This window comes from Schistocerca serialis, chromosome 3 (genome assembly GCF_023864345.2).
Source record: "Schistocerca serialis cubense isolate TAMUIC-IGC-003099 chromosome 3, iqSchSeri2.2, whole genome shotgun sequence".
Lineage (NCBI taxonomy): Eukaryota > Metazoa > Arthropoda > Insecta > Orthoptera > Acrididae > Schistocerca > Schistocerca serialis.
In genome coordinates this window covers 772412116-772424990 of record NC_064640.1, presented here as the reverse complement: position 1 = coordinate 772424990, position 12875 = coordinate 772412116, and the positions used below count along the sequence as shown (strand labels likewise).

The 12875-nt window shown below is 41.3% G+C and overlaps 1 protein-coding gene across 1 annotated transcript in view; it reads left to right on the top strand.

Moving 5' to 3' along the window:
• Positions 1 to 12875, top strand: part of LOC126470614 (uncharacterized) — a 208736-nt gene that overhangs the window by 50937 nt on the left and 144924 nt on the right. The window contains exon 9 of the mRNA XM_050098568.1: positions 7952 to 8294. Coding sequence (XP_049954525.1) covers positions 7952 to 8294 — 343 coding nt within the window. The remainder of the gene's footprint in view (positions 1 to 7951; positions 8295 to 12875) is intronic.

The window sequence follows — 12875 nt, the reverse complement described above, 5'->3', positions numbered from 1 at the left end:
CAATCGTAAAGTGCGTTTTAGACAGGTACGTGCCGAGTAAAACTGTGAGGGACGGGAAAAACCCACCGTGGTACAACAACAAAGTTAGGAAACTACTGCGAAAGCAAAGAGAGCTTCACTCTAAGTTTAAACGCAGCCAAAACCTCTCAGACAAACAGAAGCTAAACGATGTCAAAGTTAGCGTAAGGAGGGCTATGCGTGAAGCGTTCAGTGAATTCGAAAGTAAAATTCTATGTACCGACTTGACAGAAAATCCTAGGAAGTTCTGGTCTTACGTTAAATCAGTAAGTGGCTCGAAACAGCATATCCAGACACTCCGGGATGATGATGGCATTGAAACAGAGGATGACACGCGTAAAGCTGAAATACTAAACACCTTTTTCCAAAGCTGTTTCACAGAGGAAGACCGCACTGCAGTTCCTTCTCTAAATCCTCGCACAAACGAAAAAATGGCTGACATCGAAATAAGTGTCCAAGGAATAGAAAAGCAACTGGAATCACTCAATAGAGGAAAGTCCACTGGACCTGATGGGATACCAATTCGATTCTACACAGAGTACGCGAAAGAACTTGCCCCTTCTAACAGCCGTGTACCGCAAGTCTCTAGAGGAACGGAAGGTTCCAAATGATTGGAAAAGAGCACAGGTAGTCCCAGTCTTCAAGAAGGGTCGTCGAGCAGATGCGCAAAACTGTAGACCTATATCTCTGACGTCGATCTGTTGTAGAATTTTAGAACATGTTTTTTGCTCGAGTATCATGTCGTTTTTGGAAACCCAGAATCTACTATGTAGGAATCAACATGGATTCCGGAAACAGCGATCGTGTGAGACCCAACTCACTTTATTTGTTCATGAGACCCAGAAAATATTAGATGCTATTTTTCTTGACTTCCGGAAGGCGTTCGATACAGTTCCGCACTGTCGCCTGATAAACAAAGTAAGAGCCTGCGGAATATCAGACCAGCTGTGTGGCTGGATTGAAGAGTTTTTAGCAAACAGAACACAGCATGTTGTTATCAATGGAGAGATGTCTACAGACGTTAAAGTAACCTCTGGCGTGCCACAGGGGAGTGTTATGGGACCATTGCTTTTCACAATATATATAAATGACCTAGTAGATAGTGTCAGAAGTCCCATGCGGCTTTTCGCGGATGATGCTGTAGTATACAGAGAAGTTGCAGCATTAGTAAATTGTAGCGAAATGCAGGAAGCTCTGCAGCGGATAGGCACTTGGTGCAGGGAGTGGCAACTGACCCTTAACATAGACAAATGTAATGTATTGCGAACACATAGAAAGAAGGATCCTTTATTGTATGATTATATGATAGCGGAACAAACACTGGTAGCAGTTACTTCTGTAAAATATCTGGGAGTATGCGTGCAGAACGATTTGAAGTGGAACGATCATATAAAATTAATTGTTGGTAAGGTGGGTACCAGGTTGAGATTCATTTTGAGAGTCCATTGAAAATGTAGTCCATCAACAAAGGAGGTGGCTTACAAAACACTCGTTCGACCTATACTTGAGTATTGCTCATCAGTGTGGGATCTGTACCAGATCGGGTTGACGGAGGAGATAGAGAAGATCCAAAGAAGAGCGGCACATTTTGTCACAGGGTTATTTGGTAACCGTGATAGCGTTATGGAATTAGAGAGATTAGAGCCTGCACGGAGGCTTTCAGACAGTCGTTCTTCCCGCGAACCATACGCGACTGGAACAGGAAAGGGAGGTAATGACAGTGGCACGTAAAGTGCCCTCCGCCACACACCGTTGGGTGGCTTGCGGAGTATAAATGTAGATGTAAAACCTCCTTCCTTGTAAGCATCTCCTACAAACAAATCTGGGAGACAGCTATGGATACCCACATGGCACCATCCTATGCCAACCTGTTCATGGACCATCAAGAGGAATCCTTCCTAAACGCCTATAATCCCAAATTCCTCATTTGGTTCTGATTCATCGATGACATATTTGTGACCTGTATTGATGGTGAGGTCACCCTATCCACTTTCCTCCAGAACCTCAACACCTTCTCCCCCATTTTTTCACTTGATGCTCCTCAGCACTACAAGCCACCTTCCTTGATGTTGACTTCCACCTCATAGATGGCTACATCGGTACCTCCATCAGTATCAAACCAACCAACCTCCAGCAGTACCTCCATTTCAACAGCTACCACCCATTCCATACCAAGAAGTCCCTTCAATACAGCCTAGCCACCCATGGCCATCGCATAGCGAACGGGCCCTCTCAAAATACAAGGGTCTCCCTGAGGCCGTCACAGACTGTAATTACTCTTCGGAATTTGTACACAAACAGATCTCATGTGCCTTACCTCTCCAGTCACCCACCATCTCCCAGAGTCCCACCATCCACACACAGAGGAGGATTCCCCAAGTGACTCAGTACCACCCAGGACTGGAGCAGCTGAATCACATTCTCCACAAAGGTTTTGGCTGCCTCTCGTTGTGCCCTGCCATGAAGAATGCCACATTCACTATCCTTCCCATTTCTCCCACAGTGGTATTTCGCCACCCCCCAAATCTACATAATATCCTTGTCCATCCCTACACAACCCCTACCCAATCCGTTGCTGCATGGTTCATATCCCTTTAATAGACCTAGATGCAAGACCCTGTCCCATACATTCTCACACCACCACCTATTCCAATCCGGTCACAAGCATCACCTATCCCATCAAAGGCAGGGCTACTTGTGAAACCAATCATGTGATCTACAAGCTAAGCTGCAACCACTGTGGTGCCTTCTGTGTGGTCATGACAACCAACCAGCTGTCTGTCTGCATCAATGGCCACCGACAAACTGTGGCCAGGTAACAGCTGGACCTCCCCATTGCTGAACACATCACCAAACATGATGTTCTTCATTTCAGTGAAACTTCACATTCAGTGTCATCTGGATCCTTCCACCAACACCACCTTTTCTGATTTGTGCAGACTGGAACTCTCCCTGCAATATATCGTGCATTCCCATAACCCTCCTAGCCACAACCTTCGTGAGTCATTGTCCTTACCCATCTAGCTCCTTCCCTGTTTTATTGCAGCACTACATGGCCCTCTATTCCACCAAAAACCCACAGTCTTTTTACTCATGTCCTTTGTGCTATCTCCGCCCCCTCTCCCCACCATCTGTCTAACTTCCCGACTGATCCTAGGTGTCCTACCTTCTCTCCATCTCCATTTTGCCCATTTATGCACCCTCAAACACCACTTTACTGTCCCCCACCCATACCCTGTTATAGCTATTCTAAATTTATGCCATTTATAGATTGTCTTCATTTTGATAATACAAAGAGAAATGAAATAAATGGAAAGAAATGGTTTACATTAATTTGTGGACTGTTTTCTATTCTATCTCTTTTGCATACTAGCTCTGTCATCTGTGATATCACTGTTTTTAATCACCACCGTCCTGTTAGCACAGCTGTGAAATCTGTATCTCATTTCTTGCAAATATTTGGCTGTTTCTTCCTGATATGTTGCAATTCTGAGGTTCTAGTTACCATAGGACCTAAGAACTCAGTTGTTTTTAATTGAATACGTTTTGAATTTTGTTTCTATATGACATGAGAATGTTACAATGTCTCTTGCTTCCAAAAATATCATCTGTCCGCTGCCCTCTCATTGGCTACGTAGAACTGGTAGCTGACATACCCCATTTTGTTCCATCAAATGTCACGGTGAGTGTCAACAACATTGCTGCATGAAGCACGTAAGTGCACTCTGACCCCTATCTAGATTTTTACCGTACCCTGCAGAAATGAGTGATATTGTGTAGTATTTGTCCAATTTAAAGTCAGTTCAATTCTGACTACAAATGGATTCAGGAAAACTGCAGTTTAAACATGGTAGGTGTTCATGAAAAGCCAAAATACATTGTATTCATTCCCATTGTTGGCACATGACATAACTTGCTGTCTGCTCATGACTCCCCTCCCCGGACTTCTCTAGTTCTCAGCCAAGGTGGTATCACTGTTCCCCTTCCAGCCCTTCCATAGTGCTGTGCTTGAGCAGCTATGAAATACTGACTGTGGTATCTACTGTGGTGCACAAGTGTTATGTAACGACAGCAACTAATACATAAATAAAATATTTGCAAACACTATTCAGTCCAGTTCTCAAACTTTTGCTTGTCCCATGATCATTGATGTCTCTTAGTATTATCTCCACGATATGTATTGGCACTGTAATTTATCTCGTGACAACAGTTCAGTCAGTCCAATATGATTTATTTTGTTTATTAGACATATCATTCTGAATTAATATTCCTTCTTGTTTCATCTGAATGTAACCATCATATACTAAAATGATTAAAAGCTGGTCATGTTTTTACGTTATTCTAATACGTGAACAGCGACTAAATTCCTCACTTGCAACCCACTTAGTAAATCATTTCGGTCTTTCACAGTCAAATAAAATATTGATCTGGATTCAGAATCAAGTGATGTTTTTTGAAGCACAACATTTCCACTTTGGAATGTTACCTTTACTTAAAAAGCAGCATTAATGTTTGTACACGGTTTCCATACACGTATGAGAACTTTTATTGCAAACCTGTTCAGATACAGCAAGAGTTTGTAAGATGATAGAATTTAGTGGTATTTCCTCCATTGTTCAAAAAAACTGACAAGTCTTAAGCAGAGCAATAGGCTGTTGTAGTGCCCAGTCTGTAGTTTTTGGTGTATCCTTCCACTAGTGCCGTGCAAGCCAAATGTCATGTGATTGTTCGAGCAACATTGATACCGTATCAAGTGCTTCGGTGTATTGGGAAGCTTTGAGCCTGTCATGTGATTGTTCGAGCAACATTGATACCGTATCAAGTGCTTCGGTGTATTGGGAAGCTTTGAGCCTGTTCAAACATAACATTTACCCACCCTGCCCTTCCGAATTATTCAAAATAAATCTTCATGTGACCTCGATGGCCAAAGCTTCAGTTTTACATGTATGATGATCCCTCAATACTCCCTTACACAATGTAAAAGTGTTAAACTCAGCAGCAATAGTTTAGTCTGCGAATATAAAATGACCCTGTATTTTTCACATGATGAATTTGGGAACAACCTCGTCTTATAATCAGGTAAATGTGGTATACTGGCTGCATCATAGAGTAATTACAGTACATTTATTGTGTCAGCATTGTGGCCTGCACATCTGTACTATAATCAGTGTCACATTCTTGAATACTGCCTGTCATAGAACTTAACTTCCACAGTTTTGTCAAAAGTTGAATTTGTAATTTGACAGCTACCTTTCATTAGGTCACTTACGTCAGTAGATGCTAAAGGAAAGTTCAAATTTAAGTTGTACCAAAGTTACGTAATTTGGGGCCAAGAGAAGAACATTTTATATGGAGCTGTTTGTTGCGAGATGCATTGTTCACTTCTTGACTAGACACTTGAAGTCTTCGACTATTACAGAGCAGTGGAACTGAGTGAGGTGGCACAGTTAGCTCACTGGGCTCACATTTGGGAGGACAACAGTTCATATCCCCTCTGGCCATCCAGATTTAGGTTTCCTGCGATTTCCCTAAATCACTCTAGGCAAATGTCAGGATAATTCCTTTGAAAAGGACATAGCCAGTTTACCTTCCCCATCCTTTCATATCTGAGCTTGTGCTTTGCCTCTAATGACAGGACATTAAATGCTAACCTTCCTTCCTTCCTTCCTCCCTCCCTCCAGATCTGTAAACATGGCAGCATGCCACTGCGTTTGTCCTTGCAAGAGGACAGATGATTGGGCTTTCCTCTTTGAACCCATTGTACAACTTTGCATAATGTAAGATCTTTGGAAGTTTCTGATACTATTTTGGATGTGATAATCTGGAGTTCTAATGCATTGACAATTGGGTTAGCTCTCTCAAAACATGCTAATATGGTTTTGTCCAAATGTGGATTTGGGCCAATGGGTTGATAGGAGGTATCTGCACCCAGATATTGGCTACCCTGTATGTACTGAACTGAATATTAATAGACGCTTAGTAATATGGCCTGCCACTGGAGCCTTCAAGCTGTTTGACTGGGGAGAGATTATTTAGGGCTGAAAACTGATCAGGGTTTTATGGTCTGTTAAGTGATTAAATTTGACCCCATGTAAATATAGTTAGAACAGCATTGATTAACAGTTCTAAAAATCTTCAAAAAAATTGATGTAGCACTTACAATGCCACAATGTAGAGGGAGGTACTTCTACAACCCGAAAGAAATTTTTAGGACCTTACATTCTGGAGAGACAATGTTTAATGAGAATTGTTGATGTGCATTACGTAAGTCAGTCTTCCAGAAGAATTCACTAGGATTTGGATGTGATACCAGATCTTCTGGCTGCAATGTTGGAAAAAGATTTGACTTCAGTTCACACATTCACTGCTATAAAACCACCATAAAGCCTGAGAGACCTGTTATGTTTTTTAATAACCTCTAATGATGAAGACCAAGAAGTTGAAAAGATTGAACTGATTACATTTTGGTACTATAATTAGATGAGTTTTGCTTTGACTGATTCGTGCAACACATGTAGAATCAGGTGGGTGCATGAAAATTGAGTTAAGTGTCCAAACCAAAAATGTTTTTCTGTATTAGCTGACTGTATTACAAAGAATTGTATCACCCTAGAAACACTTGTGTATAACATACTCAATTGAAACAGTGCCAGCGTGACTCCACTGGCTGCAATGGCAGTATTTGTTTACTTGCCAGGCACGGTTTTGTAAGTAGGGTTGACAGTTCCTGATTGTATGACAAGTACTTTCATGCTGCTTGAGCAAATTTGAAACAACAAGCATTTTTTCATCAGTCTTTTAATGTGGAGTCTCCTGATATTAAAGGCTGTGAGTAAACTTCTCTACCCAGGGCTGATATATCGCGTACCCAGTTATTAAAGTCCCTATGTATGACTGGTGGTATTTGGGATTTCCACAATGAAAATTGCAGTGGTGGCTTTACGCTCATAAGTTTGCTACCAATCCTTTTATGACTGTGAGGGTTTCTTACTACAGTGAATAAATTCCAATCTTGTTCCTACTACATGTATTTTGTAACTAAAATGTTAATGGACTACCACAACTGAACCACACCCTTTGTCAGGATTTTGAGTTCCTTTGCCATGCCCTGTGATGAGAAAGATCTTCCCCAAAATTGTTTGCATCTCCCTAAAATTGTTTCCTGCTGCTCACCTGTCTTAAAAGATATCCTTTCCTCCTTTACGCCATTTCCATTTGTAATCCCTTCCGCTATGTGCTATATCCATGTGAGAGACCCAGTTACGAGATGTAACCAACGCAGTCACCTAGTGTAAAGGCAACATACACTATGAAAGGTGCCATTTAATATGTCAGCTTGACTCCAATTTCCACACTGCCATTTATGTGGGCATGAGGATCACTCAACTGTCTATTGCCGAATGACCACAGCATAACTGTGTGCGAGACAAAGATTGACCACCTGTTGGGTGAGCAGGCTACTGACCACACCACCATCATTGTCAACTGCTGCTTCGCATCTGATTCTCTGCCACTCTGCTGACACTAGCTTCTCGGAAATGTGCGGGTGTCTCCAACATATTGTTCAGATTTGCTATTTCACTGGTCTGAATCTCTGCATGTCCCTGTCCTTCACCCTCCTCCACTGCTGTTCCTGCCCGAAAATCCCCCTCCACTCCCATTCAGCTTCTTACCCCTCACTTTAGTGTGGATTGTAAGACTGTGAATGTCCATCTCCCAGCAGTCCTACTCAGTTTCAGCTTCACCACCACCATCATCACTACTACCACCACTACTACAACACCCCTCACTATCCTCACAGCCTGTTTTACCATTTACAAAATGCTGCTACACTTGCCTGTGCCAGCACAAGTACTCTTCTGGATCTGTTTTCCCTAACCACATTGTTTTCACTCCTAAAGAAAATATATGACAGCGGTACTTTTCTTTTCAGAAATGCAGGCCGCATTGGTGAAGCCTGGACCAGACCTAGTCATCTGTGATGAAGGACATCGTATCAAAAACAGCCATGCGTCCATATCTCAAGCCCTGAAACAAATTCGTAGCAAACGGCGAGTAGTGTTAACTGGGTATCCACTCCAGAACAATTTACTGGAATACTGGTGCATGGTTGACTTTGTGCGCCCAAATTATCTAGGGTCCAGAACTGAGTTTTGCAATATGTTTGAAAGACCCATTCAAAATGGCCAGTGTATCGATTCAACACCACAAGATATCCGATTGATGCGATACCGAGCTCACGTCTTACATTCCTTACTGGAGGGGTTTGTACAGAGGTATGTGCTTTCAACCAATGTTGTGGATTTTTTGTAGTTCTGCTAAGTAATAGAAAAGTTCTGCTTTCATAAACAGTAAAAAAAGTATTGTTTATATGAAATAATTACTGACATAATAGTTGTGTGTTTTAGCTGATCAGTTTTAGAGTATTTACCACAATTCATTCTATAGTAAAATGTCACAAATACAGTAATACAAGTGTCTTTTTGCAAAAAATGAGGGGATATGACCCTCTTATCTTTCCTGTGATCCTGCTAACCTTAAATGTAGATGATGTTTTCCGAATGTAAATATAAGTTGTCTGGCCATAGGGATTAACCAAATGAGGAAGTGCAGTTGTTATGACAGTGGACTAATATTCAGGAGCATGGAGTATGCTCTGTTTGGGCCCCTAAATTAAGTTTTCCATGGTTTTCTTAAATCATTTCTGGCAAATGTTGAGATGCTTCCTTCAGAAATTCCATGGCCAACCACTTGCCGTGTTCTCATAAAAACATTTTTATATATTCTATGTGTGTGTGTATTTCGAGTTATTTATTTTCATTGTATTACAATGACAAATCCTATATCATTCTGAGGTGATAATTGTATGAATAAATAAACCAAATCAAATCAATCTATATGATTCTTCCGAATATCAGCGAGCTACATTGCTCTGTAAATTGTTTTTATTTTATATCATTCACAGTGAGCTCATTTCAGCATATTACTACCATCAGGTGCTCTGTAAATACATAAGTAAGTGATGGTCTTAATATAATGGTCTGTAATTATGATCATAGTTACCGACTGTCTTAATTTAATACCATCACTCACCCATGTATTTGCAGAGCACCTGTTTACGTAAGTGTATGTGGAAAACTGCCTAAATGTCAAGGTGGCCAGTGCATTGGTCCCCATCGTTAATTTGTCAGGTGGATTCGTTTTGGGGGCTAGTGCACCTCCTCATGTCTTCGAAGCGGGTAATCTGAGCAGGTGTTAACATCAGTTGTTGTGACTGAAATAAGAGGAAGGAAATGCAAGTTCTATCAGTATTCATCTATGAAATGGAATGTTTGTCAGCTGTGGAACTAGAGTACAGCATCACATAATGGAATGAAAACCAAATTTTATGTTGAATAGAAGCCAAGCAAAAAGATTTGTTGTTAAATACAAACTGTTCTTAACCATTGGTGCATTAATTGGAAAAAAAAATTGGAATCTGTGGAAAATTTGTCTTCTAGCATGTACATTAAAGGCAATTCAATATTTCAAAAAGATATGAAACCATTATAATAGTTGGTTTTTAATTCCCAGATGAAATGTGAAGTAAATAGTGAAAATGGTGAAATCCTTCTCCTAAAATATTAATTTATTCCGAATAAGTGTCCTGGCAACACTGGAGAATTATAATCACTGCCATGGGTAGATTCAATAGGATTAGTTGGATGAAATTTAAAATTGGGTGCAACCTTTTTAGCATTCAAACTACTGACAATGGGACAAGTATTTGAATGTGGGTTGTGGCTGACAATTTCATCAGAAAGAGCTGTAAAGGTTTGGAAGGTAATTTTAGATTACCTCATTGCTCGGGTCATAGTAAGCCAGGCAGTCATTCGCATGACTGAGCCATTGAGCTTTTTAGCCATATGTTTGAACCTGTGCAAAATGTGTGTGTTGTATAACATGTATATTTCAGCACAACATAAGGTATTGTGAAATAATAAACGTCATTTGGATACAACTAATAATTTTAAGATGTCTGGTTAGTAAATGTGATTGATTCATCAGTGGACAAAAATAATTAATTATTTGCAAGTGGATAATATATCACTAACACTTTGTAAATTAATACTTGCAAGGCAGTTAGAACACATTTCAGAAAGGTATGTAACTGATATAATGGTTGGTTTTGAATTCCCAGATGAAATGTGAAGAGAAAACTTCTAGACAATTAGTAATCTTCAACTGTGAGATATTTTTTGAAACAATGGGGTACATGTAACAAAACATGGCAATTTTCACAGTCCCACATTGTTTCACTCCATTTCTTATTTTTTGTGCATAATTTGCAAGCTCTTGTTCGATGAATTTTCATTGGTGTGGGATCTATAGGTTTCAGAAAGTAACTCCGATATTGTGCATGTAGTCTCATTGGTACATCTCCAAAAATAGTCCTTATCTCAACTTGGGACTACACATTTTCTACTAATGCTTCTGCTATTTGCAGTCCATATCCGGGGTAATTCTGTTTCATTTTCATAGTGTTTTTGTTGTACAGAATATATGAATTGTATCGTGCAATATTAAACATAAAGCAAGGCTTTTCAGTACCTTTTCAAATATTTCCTCATAACAAGAAAATCTGCTAATATCCAATCTTGGTGGTCAAAACCAATAATCCCCCGGTTGTAATCAACAATACATTTTGGTTTGAAAGTAGGGTTTCATTGTCTTCCATTACGTTCAGTCATTTCTACTCTTTTGTGCTGTTTAGAAATAATATGGACGTCCTGTGTATCCTTCAGCATTAAAATGCCATTGCAGCCTCTCATTATGCATTCTCCCTTTTTAAATTTTCCTCTAACAAATTCTTCTGGCATATTTGTTTTATTGAAATGTACTGTCCCAACAACATTTTTTCCATTTTCAATCAAAGTTAGAAATAGTTTCAGCAAAGAATTGAATTATCTGTGTACAAAATGCGTTCTTCATTTAGTATTGACTTTGATAACTTTGTCACAACTGTTTCAGATGAACTGTAAGCATGATGTGTTTCGTCATTTCCTTAATATATTTAAAAATTATGACAATAGCCCAGTTGCCGACTTTCACCATTTATAAAATTTTACCCTATGTCTCACCTTCTTTGAGGAATTAAATTGTTTATAACACATGTCCCTTAAATTTCATTAATGGTTCATCGATTGCAATGTTCTCTTCCATTACATATACTTCTTCGAATTTTTTATTAAAATAGTTGAACATGATGTGACTTTGCATAATTTATCCATCTTGTCAGTCATATTGGTATTTACAAAATGTAAAAATGTAGTGATATGCAAAAATCTTTGTGTTGGTATGATGACACTTTAAGACCAGTATTTTCATTGATCATTTTTTTTTCTGCATACCTCTAAGTTTCTGTGACAGTATTATCCCAAGACACATTGTCGTCCCCCCAGGGGATCCACAACTCTTTTGTGGATACGTGCGTAGCGAGCACGGGGCTCCGAGCTAATGTGGCCTTCCTTCCTTTCCGGGCTGCATACCTTCCCTTTCCGCATCCTTCCCCATCCCCTGTCTTCACCCCCCCCCCCTCACCTCTGGCTCTTTCCTTCACTTTCTCCCCCTCTGGGAGTATGGTTTGCGCCTACGTCCGGAGACGGACGCTTGTCAATGTACCGCATTCTTCTTCTTCCTTGCTTGTATGTCTTCTTCCTTCCTTTGTCCTTCTCCATTCCTTACCTCTTCTCTTTACCCTTTTCTCCGCTGCGGCGTTTGAGACCCCCTCTTCTTTCCTTTCCCTTTCTCTTTCTTCCTCCCTGTGCGTGTCTGAAGGCCGACCCACGCACTTCCATGCGTAGCCGGTGACGGGGTAACGCGTAATTCCCCGCCCCGGGTAGACAGGTAGGACACGTACGTACCCCCTGGTAAAGGCCAGGCCCAGGGAGGGGTGATTACCCGAGCTGATACCTTCCGAAAGTGCCGATTGGTCCCTCCGTCCGTTTGTCGGGAGGTGTGACCTGAGGTGTGAACAATCACCTAAGGCGGGTGTGCCCTCGGTGAGGGCCCCCACAAGGGAGGAGCGCGCCATCGGAGACGCCGGTAATCATGGGGGATTCTTCCGCAATGGTTTCCTCACCTTCCACTATGTCTGCTCACAAACGTAAGTTCACTGAGTCTCAGCCACAGACGGTTCTTCCATCGTTGCCACAGTTCCTTGTTGTTTCTCGGTCTGACGAAGGTCACGACTTTTCCACGGTCAACCCTTTCATTATTCAGAAAGGTGTCGACGCAATTGCGGGTCCTGTAAAGTCTTGTTCCAGACTACGGAATGGCACCCTGTTGTTGGAAACACACAGTGCCCTCCAGGCTCAAAAATTGCTGCGTACTTCTCTGCTCCACACCTTCCCTGTCCGGGTGGAACCGCACCGTACCTTAAATTCCTCGCGTGGAGTCGTTTATACACGCTCCCTCGATGGATTGTCTGACGAAGAAATTCAGCACTACCTGTCTGACCAGGGCGTCACCGCTGTTCATCGGGTTACGAAAAGGGTTGACTCGAACATCATTCCAACCCGCACTGTCTTCTTGACATTTGACAAAGTTCAACTCCCATCAAAAATCAAAGCAGGCTATGAGATAATTTCCGTTCGCCCTTATGTCCCGAACCCTACGCGTTGCTATCGATGTCAGCGGTTCAATCACACCAGCCAGTCCTGTTCCAATCCGGCCAAATGTGTTACGTGTGGCAGGGATGCCCATGAGGGTGCTTGTCCACCTCCATCCCCTCGCTGCATCAACTGTATGGGTGACCACGCTGCTTCCTCTCGAGATTGCCCTGTTTTTAAGGACGAAAAGCTGATCCAGGAAATAAG